The sequence below is a fragment of the Fringilla coelebs genome (genome assembly GCF_963513975.1).
Source record: "Fringilla coelebs genome assembly, chromosome: 14".
In the NCBI taxonomy this organism is placed as follows: domain Eukaryota; kingdom Metazoa; phylum Chordata; class Aves; order Passeriformes; family Fringillidae; genus Fringilla; species Fringilla coelebs.
In genome coordinates this window covers 10,951,295-10,972,443 of record NC_140040.1, presented here as the reverse complement: position 1 = coordinate 10,972,443, position 21,149 = coordinate 10,951,295, and the positions used below count along the sequence as shown (strand labels likewise).

Sequence of the window (21,149 nt, the reverse complement as noted above, 5' to 3'; positions counted from 1 at the left end):
GTGTATATTTGTGTACGTATTTGTGTATATTTGTGTACGTATTTGTGTATATTTGTGCGCAGCCCCTCCCGGCCCTGGCCGCTCTCTGCCTGTTCCGGGCTCCCCTCACGGCCCCGGCCCCGCCCAGCCCGGGGCTCACGCGCCAGGCGCGCTCCCGCTCCGTGCCGCGCGCGCGTCTCGCGGTGCGTGGGACGAGCGCGCACCGTGCGCCTGCGCGCGGGCGGGCGGGGCGGGCGCCCCGCGGACCAATAAGCGGGCGCGGAGCGCGGCGGGGGCGGGGCCCGTCCCTCGGTGTTTGGATTCGAACGCGCGGGGCGGCGGCGCAGGCGCGGTGCGGAGAGCGCGGCGCTGCCCCCCAGCGGCGGGGCGCGGCATGGCGGGCGAGGACGCGGCCGGGGCCGAGCCGGGTCCCGCGGGGGGCGCCGCCGCCGCCCCGTCCCCGCCGGGCGAGGACGGCGAGACCCGGCAGCGCTACGAGGAGCTATGCAGGAGCCTCAACATGGACGAGCGCGCCCGCGCCGAGGCCTGGCAGAGCTACCAGAGCATGAGGCGCAACTACACCCTGGAGGTGAGTGGGGGGTGACGGCGCCGCGGCCGGCCCGGGGGGAGCGCGGCGGGACGCGCGGTGAAGCGCGGAGTGAAGGGACGGCGGTGGAGGCGCGGCGGCCTCTCCCTCGTACCGCCCGGGAATAACCATCGCAATTGGGAGTCATAGCGGCGGAAAGGTGTTAAAAATGGAAGAGCCCCCGTCGCTGTGGTGCTTCGGCTCCCCGCGGTTCGGCCGAGGAGCGGCGCAGTGGGCTCGGCCAGCGCCGCTCCGCAGCCGCGGGGGGCCCGCGGAGATGCCCCGCGCAGGTGTGATCACATTTGGTCGTTGTGTTTCGGGGGCTTGGCACGGCCCGGGCTGGGGGGTGAAGGGTAAAAGGTGAAGGGTAAAAGGTAAAGGATTGTCGCGTCGTTCTTGAAAACAGGAACACGAGGTGACGCGCCCGGGAGCTTCGGAAGCGCCTTTTATCGCTGCCTTCCTATAGCAAAGGTGGCGCTTGTGATAAGCCCCGGGGCCCCCAGCGCTGCCCTCCGGTGACCGGGCGGCTCTCGGGGCAGGGCTCGGTGCTGCGGGGCCGGGGCCGCCCGTGCGGGAAGGAGGAGCCGCTCGGGCAGCGCCGCTGTCACATCGCGGGCGGGCGGCGACGCTCGGGAGCGAGCCCTGCCTTGCCCACGAAGGTGTGCGCTCCCCCCGGCCCGTAGCATCATGGAGCCCGACGAAACCACAGCATCGGATTCAGTTTGGCCCCTTGTTTTACCCCCTTGTTTTACCCCTTCTTTTTCCCACTGAGGTGTTACGCTTTGATCAAAGACGGAGGATAAAAGTGCTCATTAGAATTAATTTCTGTCTTTAGTTACCAGATTGAATAATTGTTCTGCTGTGTAATACGGAACAAAATGGAAGTGATGTTTTTCTTTTCCTACTGTCCGTTCAGGCCAGAAGAATTTTTTGGCTGCAAGAACTGTAGCCTTCTTCTTTTTGTTACCTTTTATTTTAAATTTGAGCAGTACAAAATGCTGTAGAACAACACTAAAAATATATTTTCATATACTCAAAATATATTTCACGCTTTGAGTCAAATGTGAAATTTATAATGGTAACTAGTAAATTTAGTTTTGATGCAGTTCAGTGTTTAGTGTCTATTTAGCACCTGTTTTGTTGCAGTTAAAAACCCAGAGCATAACAGAAGTCTGAAACAGCAAATCAACTTTCTCACTGGTTGAACTTCATCTCTTCAGGACACAGTGCTTTTCCCTGATGTTGCTGAAAAGCATGTTTTTGTTTTCAGTGCAGTCTTTTAGATGCCCGATGTTTTGATTCACAGGGAAATGACATGCATTGGCTGGCTTGTGCCTTGTACGTGGCTTGCAGAAAAGCGGTTCCAACTGTGAGCAGGGGAACAGCAGAAGGAAATTATGTATCCTTAACCAGAATCCTGCGCTGTTCAGACCAAAGGTAACTTTTATTCTTGCTGATTTTTAGACACTTACAAAATCACAAAGGGTGCTTATCACTTTGTGAAATTGGAAATGGAGAATAAAAGCTAAATGTGTTTCTTGTTTCCTGCTTTTGAAGATAGACTTTATATCCCCAGAATGGTTTTTTTGTGTTATAGCTCACTGCCACAGAAGTAGGACAGCTCCTTTGGCTCAGTACTATGTTCATAAAAACACTGGTTTTCAAAATAAGAGATTGACTTCCTTCACTCAAAGGAGAAAGAAGCCAGTCACTGAAGAGCAGTCAATTTTGGGGGTGTGCAGAGTGAACTTCTCACATGAGAAAACATTTGTATTTCGCTGTGAAAATGTTCACAAGATTTATCTCCATTTTTGCAAAAGAAAACTTCACCTTTCACATGGTTTTGCTAAAGTCACTAAATGAGATCAGAATCTGATGAACAAATTCGTGTCAAATGTTTATGTCCATAAAGTAATAAAGAAAAGCTTCTTAAATAATTGAATTTATTTATTAGCAATCTCATTGGGTTCTAAAAATTCCATAGTTCTTATGTACTTCTTATCCCATTTCCTCTGCTGTTGAAGCATTGCTGCAAAAGCCATCCTTTATAAGCTTTTGTTTTCCAAATTAGAAATTCAGGGTATTAAATGTTGATAAATTGGTTCTATGATCTGGGCTGTCAAGACTAGTAACACTGAAAAAGAAGGTGTACATAAAGAAGTAGAAAAGGAATTAAACCCAAATTTGTGAAGTGCAATTTACTAAATCTTAAGAGGTTTTTCATACTTTGTAGAATATTCTTAGCATTGTAGATCTTACAGGTAGTTTTATTTAAATTAATAAATTATTCAGAAAAACAAGACAAGTCTGATTTCAGATAAATCTAACTGTTGGAGTTGATTTTGTCTTTGTGAGAAGATGCCAAACCTGTGAGTACATAGTTAATGTGGTTATCAGCCCAGGATCTAAAAATATTTCACGAGCTGTCTGAGCTCAACCACGAGAAGGACTGGCTCTGAGTTCATTGTCATGTTTGCACTGCCACCATTTCATCAGTAGTTTGGGCAGCAGAAATTTTGTTGAAAATGTAGAGTTTATTTCTGCAGGAGAAACAAACGGCCTTTCTGATCTAACCGTTTGGTATTTGCAGCTTGATTGAGTTTTTCAACAAGATGAAGAAGTGGGAAGACATGGCAAATCTTCCATCCCAGTTCAGAGAGCGAACTGAGAGACTGGAGAGGAACTTCACCGTTTCTGCAGTCATTTTTAAGAAGTATGAGCCCATTTTTCAGGACATTTTCAGGTATCCTCAAGAAGATCAACCTCGTCAGCAGAGAGGCAGGAAACAGAGGTGGGTTTCTGTTATTTCCAGACTGATTGTAGAGCATTATTTTAGTGAAAACATAATGAAGTTGCTTGGTTCTCTTAGTTGTATTTTGACTGTATTTTCATAGTTGTTTATAATATCAGAGTTGGTTTGATCTTGCCTGCAGTAAATTTTTAATCTCCTTCTCAGTTTCAGATCTGACGGGGCAGGAAATCCCAAAGCTGCTGAGTTTCTGATGATTTGGGGGATGGGGGAGAAGGGAGAGATTTCAATCAGCTTGTAGGCAAGGGAAGCACTAGTGTTGTAAAGATGGGAAAGACAGGAAGAATCTGATCCTTTTATGATCTGCATGGCTTTAGTAACTCGCATTACTGCTCAGTCTGTTTCACTGCCCAGTAACTCCCATGGATTTCTTCATAGCTGCAGATCTTGTAGGTATTTTGCTTTATAGTAGAAACTTTGTTTCTATTTGGAGTGCTGTGGAATTGAACTTACAGGCTGAAACAGGGGTTCCAGTTGTGCCTACACTGAACCTCTTTTAGGTTTTGTGTGTCTTTCTGTATTTCCTTTAGTCAGGGCTTTGTGGGAAGGGTATAAGATTTTTGCCACACTGTTGTAAAACTTAGTTTTCTCTTTAAATTAGTGACTCTTGTGTGATGTTTTATCAGTTCTGATTCATTGAGCTCATTGTCTCCTTGCTGTATTTTCCTCCAAAAGACGACAACCATGTACTGTGACCGAAGTTTTCCAGTTTTGTTGGGTCCTGTTTGTTCATGCAAAAGGTAAGGGATCTGAAAGGGATTAAGTGCATCAGACACAGTTTTAGTAGTCATTATTTTATATCAGTCCTTAAAACACCCAATAGGTGCAGTGTACATATAATCTTTATAGTAAGAGAAGCCTTAAAGCTTATAAGAGCAGTAGAGAATTTCAGATGTTTTTCTTGATAGTAACTGTTGGGAGAAAAAGGAAGGAACAGGAAGGAACTCATTTTAGGCTTCAGTTGTTCAGTCACAGCATGTATAGTCTAAAATCTTTCCTCATCAAATTTGTGTCTTAAAGAGTTTCCACATCCCTAGTCCTTGTTTCAGGTCCTGCTTTGGTTAGTGTTCACTGTGAGCGATGTATAGGTAAGGTAGTGCTTTGGGGAGAGTAAAGACAGGATTGATATTCCATGTGGAAAGAGCATCATTGTAGATCAGATCCACTGATGATGTCCAGTATTTTGATTTTTTTTTTTCATAATATAATACCTATCAGAGGAAAACCAGTATTTTAATTTCTTCAAGGAAAGGGATAAAAGGAATTTTTTTTTTGTTTGGGAGTAAGTGGTGGGATGCATTTTTTTCAAATTTAAAAGTGAATCAATGTTAAGATTCCTGCATTGTGCTATGATTTTCTTAACTGGATGATTTTGAGGCTAGGACAGAGTAGGCTGTGGCAATATTGAATGGCCTGGCACTGATTTTGTTCAGCACAGAACTTTGTTTACAAACCTTTCTTTCAACACCGTGCCACACTGCAGAGGGTTCCTGGCAGCAGTGCTGGACCCACAGCACCACATCCCTACAAAAGTCGGGAAGGGTGTGCTGAGACACAGGTGCTGCTCTGAGCACTCCATCCTGTGAGGAAGGTGCCTTTTTGTAAGGCTGCAAATTCCACCTTACTGGGCAAGAGAAGTCTTCCCTAAACAAGTGTGGTGCTTTCAGCCTGAAACACAGCATTATTTCAACCACTGATCCCAGCAGAGTTAGTACTGTACTTATTTCCAGTCAGTCAGGACTTCATTTCCTTAGCACAGGTAGGCAGCACAGGTAGGTCAGTCTGGAAAAACCACAGGTTTTTCTTTTCCCTTCTGTAAAGTGTGCCCTTCTGTGGGAAGATTGGATGGTTGACAAGGTGCAGGGGGACTTTATGGTTCTTCTTGTTGCTAAGTTAGTGACTGATATGTTTGAGTAACTGCATCATCCATTGACTACATGTTAATTACAAGCAGTTTCAGATATGGTAACTAACCCTGTGGAGAATACCATGTTGATAACACATCCAAGTGAATTTTACAAGGAAAAGAAAAAATTACAGTGCATAGAAGCTGTAAAGTTACTAAATGATTATTAAAGTGTGGCAGCACTTTAAAAAGGGAAACTATTTGTTTGCAAAAGTGTTGACTGTTAAGGCATTGGGTGTTGGTGTGAGGTTTTGTGCTGTGTGGTTTGGGGGTGGGCAGTAAATCCTTATCACAGCAACCACACAGCAGTGGCAGGCCCAGGCCTGTCTGCTCCTGCAGCCCATTGCCTTCAGTTCATGCACTGCACACTGAGGGAGCCCCTTGTTCAGTGGGATTGCACTTCAGCAAACTGTTTGTAAGAACTGCTCTTCAAACTCTTTCTTTCTTTAAAATTGATGGGGGAAGAAAATCTTTGGTTTTTTATTATTTGGTAGGAAGTTGTGAAAGAGAGCCTTGTTTGAAATGGCAGCAACCAGAAATTACTATGGAACTACTGGTAATGTGAAATTATATTTATTTCTGTGCTGACAGTAAGTTGTCGTGGTTGTGGAATTGATCCTGTGTTATGACAGTTTCTTTGAGAATTTTATTGATTAAAAGTTTGCTAATCGTATCTAGGATTTTCATTGCTTTGCTGCGAACCTTTAGTGATTTGGAAATAACTAAAAAGTGGGTAAAGTTAATTAAAATTTCATCTAGGATCCATTATTTGAAATAGTTTAAATTATCTGCATTTAAATCATTTTTATTCTTACAAACCTAGAAAGACAGAAGCAGGATTTTCTTCCTTGGGGCAGCTTGCATTATACAGTTTGTGCTGCTTCAAGTGATTTGTGCACTGCTTAATGAGATTACTGTGAATGAGGGAGCAGCAACAGCTTATTTAGCAACATTTTGGTAAGGTTTGATTTCAGCGCAATATATTTGGGTTCCTTCACAATTGTTGTTTCTGAAAAAGTATTTTACTTTTCTATTAGTTATATGTTATTGTGAGTCTCCTTTACTGCCTGTGTTGCTATCCAGGTACTAATAGTCACCAAACTGTGTTTCCAAGATTCCATTATTGATTGTAATGCAAACATCAACAGTCTCTTGGTAAAAAGTTTCTTCAATCCTTGCTAATTTTATGTCTTATGTCTTTCTAATATTGCAGGAAATTTTCCTATGATCAGTGATGACTTGGTCAATTCCTACCATCTCTTGTTATGTGCTTTGGATCTCGTGTATGGAAATGCTCTGCAGTGTCCTAACCGTAAAGAACTCCTGAATCCTAATTTTAAGGGTATGTTGAAAAAAAAGAAACTGATTTGAAATACATGAGAACTAATATTTTCTGGATCTGGCTACACAGTTCCATTCCTGTTAATGTAGTATGTAATAACAGACTAGTGAATTTTGTAAATAATACGTTATGTCAAGAATTTGATGTACTGTGGAAATACCCTTGAAGGAAGTTCCAGAGTAACACTTTGAGCTAATGAGCATTTAATGTCAGTAGAAAAGTGCATAAAGACACAGCCATCGCTGGACACAGTGAGATTGGAATGTTCTGTGGTGCAGCAGTTTGGAAAGACCCAGGGCTCAGATAGGAGATTTGTTGCTCTCTCATTTCTGGATTGCTGCTGTTCTCTTTCTGAAGGGAATGGAAGTCTAGGTTGACTTGATAACCACAAATTCAAATGAATGGTGAGAAGTTGCCTTTGAAATTCTGATGTAACTCTTCCCAGGCTTGCACTTCATTCTCAGTGCTGTACAGGACTGGCCGAGTGTAGTGCTTCGGATGTGACCTGGGACCATTATCTCAAATAAATATTGTAGTTCACCAGTGTTTGATTTTTTTTTCTTATTAGAATTGATATATGTAATTTTTATCACTCAGTAACTAATGTTTTTAAATCTCTAATTCAAAATTTGCTTTTGATAACATTACCCAGTTAGTGGGCATTGTGTAGTTCTTTCAAGAGAACTAACTAGTTTGCTGTTTTAATTTCATATTACCTTGACTAGACAGCATTGAAGAATTTAGGTTTAATAAGAAAGCAGGATATGGATTTGCAAAATTAAATCATACAATATTCTGAATTTCAGGTCTACCTGAAGACTTCCATAGTAAGGATTATAAAGTATCATCTGATCCTCCCTGCATCATTGAAAAACTGTGCTCTTTACATTATGGATTAGTTTTAGAAGCAAAAGGCATAAAGGAGCATTTTTGGAAGCCATATATTCGGAAGCTTTTTGACAAAAAGGTTGGTCAGTAAATATGTAATGTAGAAAAATCTCTCCTTCAAAACCTTTATAAGACATGAAATGCTCATCCTTTGTTCTTAAATGTCTTGCAGCTTTTGAAAGGAAAAGATGAAAACCTGACAGGATTTCTAGATCCTGGGAACTTTGGAGACAGCGTGTAAGTCCCTGTCTGTGGTTTGGTTTGCAGTAGTGCCCCTCTGTGGCCCAGCTGTTCCCTGACCTGAGCACTGGTAGCAGCCATGCCTTGTGTGTTCAGAATGGCCATCCAGCACTGCCTCCCTGTTCTGGCAGTGCTGGGGGCTGAGGCCTGCTTGGAAGAGGAACAGTGATTCAGGGTGGGGTTACCTGATGTCTGCCTTTTTTCTTATGTTTCTCTTGCCTGGATTTTTTTGTTAGTGTGTAACTCAACTCAGAGTTATTATAAAAAAGCTGCTGGGAGCACATTGAGTAGGAAGTGGAAGGAAAAAAATGGGTCTGGTGGTGTTTAGAGATGTTTATGTGTAGGACTTACTTTCTTTTAATGATATAAAAATGGCTGATTGTATTTTATGATACAATGCTGTGTAACTTTTGAGGGGTTTCCAGGAAATAGGAATTCTCAGTGTTTGATTGTTTTCTTCCTGAAGCTGGATAAATGGCAGGCCATCAGATAGATAAGGTAAATAATGTCCTTGCCACTGTCATGTATAAGGTACTGTAGATCTTAAAGGAGCTTCAGTGAGGGTCAAAGGAAGTTTGAAGTAGACTTCCCCCAGGCCAGAACTCTGTTCAGTGTGGAGCAGATGAACAAAGCAGTCTAAATAAAAGGGGTTTGTCTGCCTTTCCTTCCTGCTGTAGCAAAGCCATCAACAAGGCCTATGAGGAGTATGTTCTGTCAGTGGGAAATCTCGATGAGAGAATATTCCTTGGCGAGGATGCGGATGAAGAGATTGGAACTCTCACGAGGTGCTTGAACACACCTTCAGGACTGGAAACAGCTGAGAGGGTACAGGTGAAGCATAATTTGCAGCAGCATTTTGACAGGGTGAGTATGGCATGGTCTGTGTTGCTGCTTTTATATGCCACCCTCCCTGGCTGCCATTAGAGACAGAAATAAAACACACCTCAGAGTGTGGGGAGAAAATGGGTGGAGTATTGGGAGCTGGACTTCATGGTGAAGAATATAATGTATTTATTAAAAGAAGTTACTGTGTGGTTAGGTAATTAGAAGATACATTGATTTTGCTGTGTTCTAATTGAAGGGATATCCTTGATGTTACATTATTTTAATGTGATATCTTGATCTGATACAAATAAACTAAAATGCTGATCAGAAGGACTTCTGATGTTAAAGGTTAAACTTGCTGAAAGGAAGCCCTGGCACAGTATACCTTTGCTATGAACTACAGCTAGCTTTGTTGCTTGGGCTAGGAAGAGATACTGGGATTTAGGGGGGATTTTTGAGATTGGTCTAACTGTTTCACACTCAATTCCAGCATCTGCATTTCAGCATAGATCACATCCCCTATGTTTATACACAACTGTTTGATACAAACATCTGAGCACCACAGGCAAATTCTTCATTGCTATTACCTGAGTCATGGTCTGGTTTGGGCTGTTTGATTAGGAGGCATTTTTTTCCATAAACACAGTAAGAATTCTGCAGATTGATGTTTCTAGGTTATGACCTTTATCAAAGTTCATAACAGAGTGCATATGCATATGTGGTTATTTTTTTATTTTCAGTCCAAATCACTGAGGATCACAACCCCCCTTACTGGCCGCAAGTATATTAAAGAGAGCAACCCATACGTGACACCTGTTTCCATAGCAACCTACAGCCTGAGCCGCCTGCACACGATGCTGGCAGGGCTGAAAAATGCCCCCAGTGAAAATCTGGAGCAAATACTCAGGTAAATTTGGTGTTTAGCCAAAAAATCCTATTTTCTATTCTAGTTTTAATAGCAAACATTAAAGCTGAACAGTGTAAATTAAAAGGTGAGCCAGTCCTTTATTACTGGAGTAAAATGGAATCCAGAGAGATATTTACACTTTGAAGGACTATTCTCTTTATTTAAATTCATCGGTCCCTAGAGACTGATGAATATCCACCATTTAAAACCCAGCAGATCTGGTATTCTCTAACCACAAGCTGCCAGTATAAAATTTTCAACACTTTTCCTGCTTAACAAATAGCACTACCTAGGAAATCACTCCATACTGCAGGAGATGCAAACCAAACTTTATTCTCCATGTGGGTAAACTGTTTTGTAGTTAGATACATTTGGGTCTGTTTGTATTGCTGTGCAATGTATTTCCATTTTTTTTTTGCTTTCAACATATAAAAAAAAAGGGTGGTTTTGGTCTTAGTAGGAATAGTATATTGAAAATGTTTAGTTTTTATTTTCAGGTCATGCTCCAGAGATCCTTCTCAATCCATTGCAAACAGAGTTAAAGAAATGCATGATGTGTACTGTCAGAGCACTCAGTCTGAAGGAGAATTCAGTAATTTTTCCAAAGGTGGGAAACATTTTACTTACCCATAAAATGCATACACATCTGTCTCTTGTAATGAAGTTTTACATACAGGTTATGCTTTAGCACAATTGTCTTTTCTACTTTTCTTGCCTTTTCCTGTGTTCTTAAGACATAGCAAATTTCAATGCTGTGTAAAATTTTATAATCAGCCTTAGCTTGAATTGCTGGAATTTGATCATACTTTCAGCACTAGAGAAGTGAAATGAAAAGGACTTTTAAGTGTATCACTTTTTCTCTCAAGTATAAGATTATTAGTGATGGCATGGATTTCTGTGCTGGTAAGGAAAATCTGAGTAACTGTAGTCTTTAAAAACCCAATAGCATCTTTGGCTTACATATGAGGATGGATTAGTACAGGTATTAAAATCCTGCCAGTATAAACACAAAAACATGATTTGCAAAGTTGTCTTGATAGCTTGAAGTTGTCTTGAAGTGCCTGAAGATGGATTGAATATAAGGAAGATGCTCTTGACCTTGTTTCTTAATTAGGCCTTCCTTTGTTCTTGTCAGCTTAGTTGCTTCACTGCTTTTTGTTGCACAGTGCAAGGTGGATCCATACAAGTGCATTTTCTGAATTTGCATTGTGTCTATTATAGCAACATTAAGGGTTGTTCTTGTCCATGGTGATGCAATACTGATACCCAAAATCTGGGTTCAGTAGCAAGTTACTCTGCTCTGCATTCACAAGTCAGTGCAGCGTAGGAGGATTCCTACATTAACTTGAAATGTACTGGTTTAGTCCTGAAAGTATTGTATCCACAGCAGCACAGAAATCCACACAAGCTACTGTTGCATTTCTGTATCTGAAGATGAAGAATATAATACTTTTTTCTTGCATTTTACAATATTGCTTCTATTTAAACTTTCTGCAGATGTTGCTAGTAAACATTTTCGTCTTGCTGAGATGCTCTACTACAAGGTCTTGGAGTCAGTCATTGAGCAAGAGAGGAAGAGACTGGGAGACACTGACTTATCTGTAAGGAAAACTAATCAAAGGGTTCCTCACTTTTAAAGTTGGACCTGCAAAAAAAGAACACAGATGTAGAGCAGAATTGTCAGCTATTTAAAATGAGGGTAAATCTCTGAGAAGAACCCTGTAAGTACACCTGAATGGAAGAAAAAAGGTTCAAGAAACTGTGTTTGCAAACACAAAGATAGATGAAATTTTTAATGGCTCTTTAATTTTTAATGAGCCATTTTAAAGATGGTTCATTTTGATCTCAGTTCTGTCCTTTAAAAAATAGCTTCACTTTTTATAAGCTTGAGAATCTTGCTGTTTAGACAATAAAAAGTGTTTTATTGTTCTGAAGTTACACTGTAAAATAAGCTTTAAAATTTGCAACTCTTGCAGGCAATACTGGAGCAAGATGTGTTTCACAGGTCTCTGCTGGCATGTTGCCTGGAGATCATTACCTTTACATACAACCCACCTGGAAACTTCCCTTTCGTCACTGAAATATTTGACATTCCAGTTTATCATTTTTACAAGGTAATGTGTTTGATAGCTAGAAATGCTTACAAAGTCATGAGTGCTTATTGACCTGTATGACAACCTAGGATTGAGTCATAGTAATGCAGCCTTCATATTTCTAATAGTCTCTTCTTCCTTGAAAATCAAGTATTGGAATTAGAGCTTTGTTTAAGAACAAATCTATGAAACAAGTAGATTATGTTGATCCTAATTATCCACTGCACAGGTGATTGAGGTTTTCATTAGAGCAGAGGACGGCCTTTGTCGCGAAGTGGTAAAACACCTGAACCACATTGAAGAGCAGATCCTTGAGAGTATGGCATGGAAACAGGGATCTGTGCTGTGGGACAGAATCAGAGAGAATGAAAACAAGGTTCCTACTTGTGAAGAGGTGAGCATATCTTTCCGTGTGTTGCATAGCTTCCATAATCAGATAGGATGGCAGAGAGATGACTGTGCCCTGAAGGAGAGGCCTTACATGTCCCAGCAGCAGTTCCACCATCCCAGCCCATTAATGCAGGCAAAGCAGCAAGTGCAGTGTGCTCCAGTCTGGTCAGGGCCATCTCTGTGGAGACATCTGCAACAGAGACAGGCAACAGAGATGATTCTCATCCAGTATTTTATCCTGTATTTTATTGATGTAGCAAAACAGTGAACAAAATGGTCAAGCAGGGAAGGTTTGGACCAGTAATTCTTGGAAAGATTTTTAGACAAGAAATGTGGTAAAAAGTACACACAGTAGCCACAGAAAGACTGTTACAGTGTGTATCTTCCAGAGCAGCACCATCACTACTCACTACTGGTTTTGTTTGGCTTAGGGTACGTCTGTCACTTTTCTTGTTATTTTTCCACAAAGTTTTGCTGTTCAAAATATGTAGTGCAGCAGCTTTTAAAAATTTGCTATGTAGTTAATGGGTGATACAGACACTCTAACAAAAGGATAAATATTTTAGGTAATGCCACCTCAGTACTTTGAGAGATCTGCTGGGAGCAGTGTTGTAGGCTCACCATTGACACCACGGCGAATAAACGAGGTTCGTGCTGAAAGCGGAGGGCTGGGAAAAGGTAAGACTTTCTAAAGCAGAACGTGCTGTACATTGCTTACTTGGATTGAAATGTGTAAGGGAGGAAGCTGCTTTAATGCCACTGTACAGATAGCTGTAAACATGTTGGTAAAGGATTTTGCAGCTCATAGAGTTGCATCAGAGGTCTAAGACTGATGTATTGATCATTATCAGTGTGAACAAGTACTGCTTTGATAGGGTGTTATCAGGTGATGGATATGAACAGCATGTGTACGTGTGTGTTAAACTCTATTTATACATGCATACACACAGAGCTTCCACTTTCATTGGTTCGCTTTATTGTTCTACTAGAAAAGAAACCCCACTATATATTATGTGACATCTCAAACGTTTTCCACTAGAAAAAGTAAAATATAATGTATGAACTTAGAAAAATATTAAATACAGCACTATGGAAGATTAAGTCATCTCTAAAAGCCATCTGTATTTTTAAAAATTTTTTCCTGAAGAGCTTTTCATGACATATTTTGGTTTGCTTTAGATTTCCACCGCCTTGTAAAACAAAGGATTATAAAACAAGAGTTAAATAGATATCTGTGTGTGTGTTTTTCCTCCCCAGGCCTCTCCTCCCCTCCAGCCAGCCTGTATGACAGGTACAGCTCTCCCACAGCCAACCCCACGCGGCGGCGCCTGTTCGCTGACAACGACGGTGCCGCCGAGGCTGGCACGGCCGTCAGCGTGCCCCCGCAGCCCGTGGTGAGCACGGTGCCAGTGCAGAACATGAGCCCCGAGGCTGTGTCCGTGACCCCAGTGCCTGGCCAGACCCTGGTGACGGTGGCAACGGCCACCGTGACAGCCAACAACGGGCAGACGGTGACAATACCTGTGCAAGGTGAGGGAAACGCTGCTGCTCAGCCATTCAGGCTTGCTCCCATCAGGGGATTAGAACACAGCCAGGGAGAACTGCATTAGCATGGAAACCTTACTTCAACTTCATTATCTTCTCCTCTCATCATGAAGTTTCCAAAGTATTTTGATTAAGCAATTTCATGTATAATATACTAAATGTCTAGTTATAAGTAGCTAATAAAAGAAGTACTGAATTATTTTTAAAAACTCAACCCCCCCCCCTACACACACATCCCCCACACAGCTTGCTCTTATTTCAGGCTCTTTTTGTTACATTACAGGTATTGCCAATGAAAATGGAGGAATAACTTTCTTCCCAGTCCAAGTAAATGTAGGTGCCCAGCCCCAGGCTGTGTCTGGGCCCATGCAGCCTCTGAGTGCCCAGACTCTGGCTGGCACCCTGAACCCCCAGATGGCTGGGGCAGCACTGCAGCTGCCAGGCCAGCTAACAGTGCAGCAGATCTCCCCTGGAGAGCAGAGGCAGACCCAGCACCTCAGTGCCACAGCCGTCAGGCCTCGCAAGATGGGCTCTCTTGCACTCTTCTTCAGAAAGGTACTTTTTGATCTTAGTTTGCTTTGCTTAGTTCTTATTTTGGTAAACTTGCAGTCATTTTAAAAATACAAATGTACTGGCTGTAATAATGAGGGCATATTACATTTAGTATTCATACACACCTGAAGAGTAGTTTTTTCCTGCAGGCCACTTCTCACTAGCAAAGGCGTGTGCTGGCACACCAGGGTGTGGAAGTAGATTCTGTACTTGGCCAGCAGGCTCTCAAAGGTGTCCTTTTCTTGAAGGCTCTTCCAAAGAAAGGGGTTAATTTTTGAGACTTTCTGGTTTATTCAGTACAGGAGTTGCTGTAGGCAATGCAGTGCCCTTTCTGTGCTCAGGACACCTTAGAATTTAAGCTCCAAACATATGTTTTCTTAGCACTGACACAAATACTGAGAATGTCTGTGCCTTGTAAGCAAAACAGTTAAATTTGAATTTAGTTATTCTTCTCTTGGCTTAGCATTTGCACAAGCTCTGCAGGTGTGCAAGTCTGAGTTACTCTTTTGCTGGGTGAGAAGAGCAGTGTTGCTGTGGCCCTGAGCAGTGTCCCATGTCACAGGTGTATCACTTGGCCAGTGTTCGTCTGAGGGACCTCTGTGCCAAACTGGATGTGTCTGATGAGCTGCGCAAAAAGATCTGGACGTGCTTTGAGTACTCCTTGGTGCACTGCCCCGAAATCATGATGGACAGGCATCTGGATCAGCTGCTGATGTGTGCCATTTATGTCATGACTAAGGTAAAGTGGGAGCAAAGAAAAAGCAGACAAAAATCTCCTTTAATACTTAATATTCCCAGTACTCCTTCCTCAAAAAGCCCCAAAAAACAAACACAACCAGCCCAAGCCAAACAAATGACCCAATAACCTGCAGAAATAGTGAATCTTTTCTGTGCATCCCCCTTAGGTCACTAATGAAGACAGATCATTCCAGAACATCATGCGCTGCTACCGGACACAGCCACAAGCCAAGAGTCATGTGAGCACAGCCACTCTTTAACCTTGTGGGATCTGGTTTATTAAATGGCTTCATTCTATTTTAGGAACAGATCACTTGGTAAAGCAATATCTACTATTAAGAGGATGCAGTCTATGAACCATTCTCAAAAGATAGTGGTCATATCTAAAATCCTGCACTACTGAAAGCTTTTTATACTAAACTGTACCTAAAATAGAAAATGTTCTTTACTTAAAACAGAAGGAGGCAGTGCCCATGGGCTATTACTCCTCTTAGGAGGCTGTATTTTGCCCTGCAAGAAGCAGTTTGGTACAACAGTGAAGTTCTGGCAGCAGAGATGCTGTGCAGGCAGTAGTTCCCTGGCGGGGTAACTGCTGCACCGTGCCCTGCTCAGGCTGCTCCCTGTCCCTGCAGGTCTATCGCAGTGTCCTCATCAAGGGCCGCCGCCGCCGCCACTCGGGCAGCAGTGACAGCAGCAGCCAGCAGAACTCACCCACAGACTGGAGCAAAGACAGGAACAAAGAAAGAAGTGAGTGATTCCAAATGCCAGGTGTTTGGGTTTAATTCCATTTCCAAACCGCATGCATAAATGAAGAGTCAGATTTTGTGTTGTTTCACCCCAAACAGTTCCTCCTTTGGTAAACTTAGACACAATTAAGAATACATTGATAACATTTAAGAGTTGCTCTACCTGAAGGTTTTTATTGCACCCACTCTGCCAGTTTCAAATCCCTCCCCACATGCACCTACTTTGGGAATTTGCTGTGCTGGCCTGAGCTCTGAGTTCAGCTCACACACCAAAGAACTTTGGAGTCTTTGCAAAATGAGGAAATCTGGGCTAGCCCAGGTTCACGGCTACTCTTATCACAACCAGAGAGCTGCAGTAGTTTCTTTTGTAGCGCTGTCTGCAGAAATAGGAACACCACCCACAGCATTGATTTCAGTGTAGCTGACAGCTCTGGGGATTCTTCCCTTGATATGTGAACTGACACATTTTCCCTGAATTAACTTTTATAAAGGAAACGAAAGAGGTGATGCTGTGTATTCCTACCAGCAGTTCTCAAGGTATTTAATAGATGATGGTATAAGCAGTAGCTATTAATATTTTCTGTCAGAGGGAGTGGCAGGCAGGGAAGGCAAAAAAATACGTATATTTTGCAACTTCCCACATTAACTTAGAAGGAAGTATAGCCAAGCCAAATATTTCTCCTACTGACAGAAAAAGACTACCATTCTTTACCTGAAATGGAGGCAGGCAGCAACAAGAAAGAGCTCCTGCTAAAAGTATAACACAAATACTGAAAAATGGAGTTTCAGCTCTTTTTATATCATCATACAGCTCAGCTCCTACAGCAAATCCCTTGCAGTTTATGCAGTAAGAAGTTAGAAATCAATAGTTTTTGTGTAAGGGATAACCCTCAGGGATCAAACCAGGCAGAGTGCTGGTGGCAGCGAGTTCCCTGTCCCTGTCTGCGCAGGGCTGTGTGCCCGCAGGGCTGGCAGTGCTCAGCCCTGAGCTGTGGCTGTGCCCCGCAGGCAGCCGTGACTCCAGCCCGGTGATGCGCTCCAGCAGCACCCTGCCCGTGCCCCAGCCCTCCAGCGCGCCCCCGACCCCCACGCGCCTCTCCGGCCCCAACAGCGACACCGAGGAGGAGGAGCGCGGGGACCTCATCCAGTTCTACAACAGCGTCTACATCGAGCAGATCAAGGACTTTGCCCTCAAGTACACTTCAAATGCAGTAAGTCATATTCTGCTTTTTCTTAATAAACAGAGCTTTATCTTCTGACCACGCAGTGAAATTTCCTTAAATTAAAAAGTGCTAATCTCGCCTAATAACACAACAAAACTTGCATTTGTTGTCTATTGCACGGTACCATCTGTGTGGAAAAGCCTTGCTGCAGTGAGCCCCGAGCTCAGGCTGCAGCTGTCTCTGTTCTCTCCGAGCAGACAGACTCCCCCCCGCTCTCGCCGTACCCGTTCGTGCGCCTCGGCTCCCCCCGCAGAGTGCAGCTCTCCCAGCACCACCCTCTGTACATCTCACCACACAGAAACGAGTCTGCCCTCTCTCCCCAAGAGAAAATATTCTACTACTTCAGCAGCAGCCCCTCAAAGGTGAGACTAAAGGGTTTCAGTTTGATTTTTTAAATCCTTAACTCCGCTTGTTGTTTTGGGTAGTGAAATTAGAGCAGACTCTGTGACACGAAGTTTTTTTTACTTTGTCCAACACACACATCATCACCTAATGCTCATCAAACTGCCAGTGCAGCTGCCACAGCTGTAGGGCTGGATGGGCCTTTGAGCTCTGCATGCAGTTACAAATTCCCTTGAGTTTAAGACTTACTCTGGTAAGGGAAAGACCAGTACAGTGATGAAAACAATACCTTGATACAGCACAGATTTCCACAAAAGAGCCTGTCCAATCCCCCTGCAATGTGTCTAACAACAGTTCACATCATATTGGGGCAGTCACAAAATAGTGAGAGCTAATCCTTCTTTTGCCCCCTCCCTCCCTCCCTCCAGAGGCTAAAGGAAATCAACAGCATGGTTCGAACTGGAGAAACCCCCACAAAGAAGAGAGGCATCCTCTTGGAAGATGGAACTGAAGCCCCAGCCAAGCGAATCTGCCAGGAGAATCACACGGCTCTGTTAAGACGACTGCAGGATGTAGCGAATGACCGAGGGTCCCACTGAGCCTGCGCAGCTCCTCCCTCCCTGCCTGTGCTGAGCCTGGGCCAGGGCATGAGGGAGGACAGCTCTGGGGACAGGCAGGATCCACCTCAGACCTGCAACACAGCCCCAGGCCCTGCTTAACCTCTTCACAAGGCAAGTGACCCCTCCCCAGCCCTGCCTGGAGAGCACATCTCTAACCCAGCTGTGGACCTTGCAGCAGGTATTTACAGCTTTGCTTTGCTCTAGTCAGTGCTTCACCCTTGTCAGCTGTGGCCAGACAGGTCCAGGTGCCTCAGCATGGAGCCCTGCACCAAGGCACCCACAGACAGTGTCAGGGTTCCTCACTAACCCCCTCACAAACTAACAGCTTAGGAGTAACATTCTCACACAGTCCAGTTCTTCTTGCAAAGGGACAAGGGGCACGGTTTGAGCCCTGCAGGAAGCTGGATGGATGGACTCTGTCCAGATTCAGGATGTTCCATGTACCTTTGAGAAGCAGCACGGTGTAGAGCTTTAATGTGTGGCCCTTTGCTGTACCAAGGGAGGTGATTGTGTTGATAGGTTTGAGCTGTGCAATGTTTGAAAGTGAACTCATGTTCCCAAGGTGACACTTGGGATAGGGCTGTGAAGCATCATGTTTAAAGCAGATGAATTTTGCTGTATATTTGCAATGGCACTTTCTAAATGTGAATATTTTTTGCAAAGGCTGACTTCAGCTGTCTTTCTGTACTGAAACAATTTGACTTTTCTATTTATTTCAATCTGACATCCCATTGCTCCTCTTGTCAGCAAATGGCATTAAGAATTCATTGTAACTCAGCGTACATGCAGCAATGAATGCAGGAAGCCAGGGATGTATGCTTTTTTCAAGGAATTTTATATGCTTGTTGCTTTTCTTGATAGCCAGGCACTGTAGCCCTTGCTCACTCAGCAGCAGGAATGTGGTGCCCATCTCCTAAAATATACACTTAAAATATTTTGTTGGTGTTTAAAGGACAGGGCTTGGCAGTTTGGTTTTTGTAAAAGGCCTAAACCAGGCTGCCTGGGAGAAATCCCTCACCTACTACCACAATCAGCAGGTGCTGCACATAAACTTACCACTTGTTTTCATTTAAAATAGGTCCAAAATACCAGACTTGTTAGGAAAGCATCAACCCTCTCCCACAGTACAGGATGCCAGTCCTCTGCTGGGGAGGGGGTGTTCTTCACATTCTGAAACCTGAATGTGGCACACTCAGGTTTCAGAAGGCTTTCTGAGGAAGCAAAAGCTAAAAGCCCTGTATTCAGTCATTCCTGCCCATCTGAAGAATAGGAAAATGTAAGACTTTACTATAAATCCAGCTAAAGTAAAATAAAAACATGTTTTTCTTACCTGCATAACAAAAGCTGAAGTCCAGAAGTTGTGTAGATGTTTCTGTAAAAATATTTATGGAAGTGTCAGACAATTCTTGTTGTTACTATGTTCCATTAACTTCACTATGTATGAAAATATTACAATTGTATTTTTCAATAAAGACTTTATAGACTCTCAGTTTCCTGTTTGTGTGTGAAAAGCACTGTATGTGCAAAGCTAGAAAAGTCTGCAGCAAGGACTTCAGTCTTTCACAGCAATTAAAGGTTTAAAAATAAATAAATGACCACATCTTAGTCACACCACAAGGGAAAGGATTTACTCCTGCCCTGGTTTAGTCACTGTGGTTGTTCCATGCAGGTCCCCTCTGCTGCTCCATCAGAAGGCAGCAGGCAGGGCCTGGGAGTGCCAGCAGTGCCAGGGAATGCCCCAGCTCCAGCTGCTGCTCCCTTGGCAGAGCAAGAGGAGGAGGAGGAGGATGGCTGCCTCACTGCACAGCACTGGGGGGCTCCAGAACAATCTACCCTCCCTGCAGGAGCTTTTAACACAAGATCTCACACACCCAGTGACAGCAGAATTATTTCCAGTGTGCTGGGTACTCACATTCCCACTGAGGGGAATTTCTAAACATTCTTAGGTAGTTAAGAACAGCTCCGACCACCACGGGCTGGTGCCGTATTTGTACAGCTACACATGCACTGATTGTTCCCTGCCTTTTTACCTAGGGGGCCTGAGACTGTTTCATCAACTGCTGCTCCTGTCCCTTTCTGAAAACAAGTTAAGTTACCCTCATCTGTAACTAATAATAAAGATAGAACTTGCAGTTTCTACTTTGAAGATAATACTAAAAAAAACCTAAAAGAACTTCAAAGGTGTTCCAAATGAAAAAAAAATAGAGTATAAACTTTATATTAAAAAAGATAAATCTGAAGTGGTTTCAAATAATTTTTCATGACTTAGAACAGTTTGGTTGGAATCTAACCACAACCTCAGCAGGAAACTCCACTGGTTTAAGTTACAGATCCCTTGGAAATGTTCTTTAGAGAGTTCAGAATTTCAAAGATGATACTCAGAAACATCCCCTTATCAAAGTATTGACCAGACCTTACTCTTTCATCAAATTATGTACCTGTTCTAGAAACACAGGACAATCCAGGAGAAAAGGATTTGACTTCCATGGCACTGTTTCAGTACTCATTCACCTAGCCTGATCCTGGAACAGCTTCTTTAAGTGCACAAATCTGATTACAAAAGAACACAGCAATCTCTCCATTTTCCCAGTCAAATAAAAAGAATTTTTCAGACTATTCATTCTAAGCCAAACAAAATTCTACGTTCTCTAAATAAATAAAATTATTCTCAACAAACTGCTGTTAGCTAGGTTTGATTTGGAGCAATCCAACCTAGTGACCAGCCTTGCAGGGTCTGGGACAGCTCAGAGAGAAACAAAACTAACTGCACTAACCATCACTTTCACCATCACTTATCTTGTCATTACTCCTGGGCACTGTTCTTGCCAGCTGTGGTGTTTCCTGGCCAGCAGCAGCTCTGGCAGCTGGGGCTGCCCTCCAGCTGAGCCCAAAGAGCTGCCCAAGATTAGAAGGGATTTAACTTCTCTGCCAGTTCTTCACCTAAGTGGCTTAGGAAATGTGCAAGTCAGTGATTTATAACAGAGGCTTCTGAGCAATCATAAAACTGAATAAATAGGAATGGTCACAGCCTGGTTTAGCTCCACACCTGCCCCTGCCCAAGCAGTTCATGTGCTCAGCACAAGACCAGGCTGATCACATCAGGAGTCCTTGAACTAAAACCTTGCCCATGATAAATATGAAGCATTTCAGTTTCAGCCTTCCCCCAAAAAAAAGAGAATAGCAGCAACAGAACTCATTTCACACTATTTTAGTGGAAACACTACAAGCCAATACATGCACCCTCAAACTTTTCCCACATCCTTTCCTTGAAAGGCACACAGCAGCACTTTTCCAGACAGTACAAACTCACCTTCAAATCAGTTCTTCCGTTCCTGTCCTCTACTGCAAATCTGATCAGACACACGGCAATTCCGAGGCACTTTCAATTCCTCATAACCTGCCAGGTGTCCAGAATACT

The 21,149-nt window shown here is 43.2% G+C and overlaps 1 protein-coding gene across 1 annotated transcript; it reads left to right on the top strand.

The window, feature by feature from the left end:
• Window positions 1–324: 324 nt before the first annotated feature.
• On the top strand, window positions 325–19,212 carry RBL2 (RB transcriptional corepressor like 2). The gene is made up of 22 exons (XM_084215005.1): window positions 325–568; window positions 1,872–2,002; window positions 3,156–3,356; window positions 4,050–4,114; window positions 6,494–6,622; window positions 7,429–7,589; window positions 7,683–7,747; window positions 8,428–8,614; window positions 9,316–9,482; window positions 9,980–10,089; window positions 10,980–11,083; window positions 11,459–11,596; window positions 11,805–11,969; window positions 12,532–12,643; window positions 13,223–13,495; window positions 13,794–14,065; window positions 14,625–14,801; window positions 14,968–15,039; window positions 15,433–15,547; window positions 16,555–16,757; window positions 16,967–17,131; window positions 17,540–19,212. The coding sequence occupies exons 1-22, from the start codon at window positions 374–376 to the stop codon at window positions 17,708–17,710; spliced, it is 3,378 nt and encodes a 1,125-aa protein (XP_084071131.1). The 5' UTR covers window positions 325–373; the 3' UTR covers window positions 17,711–19,212.
• Window positions 19,213–21,149: the final 1,937 nt, after the last annotated feature.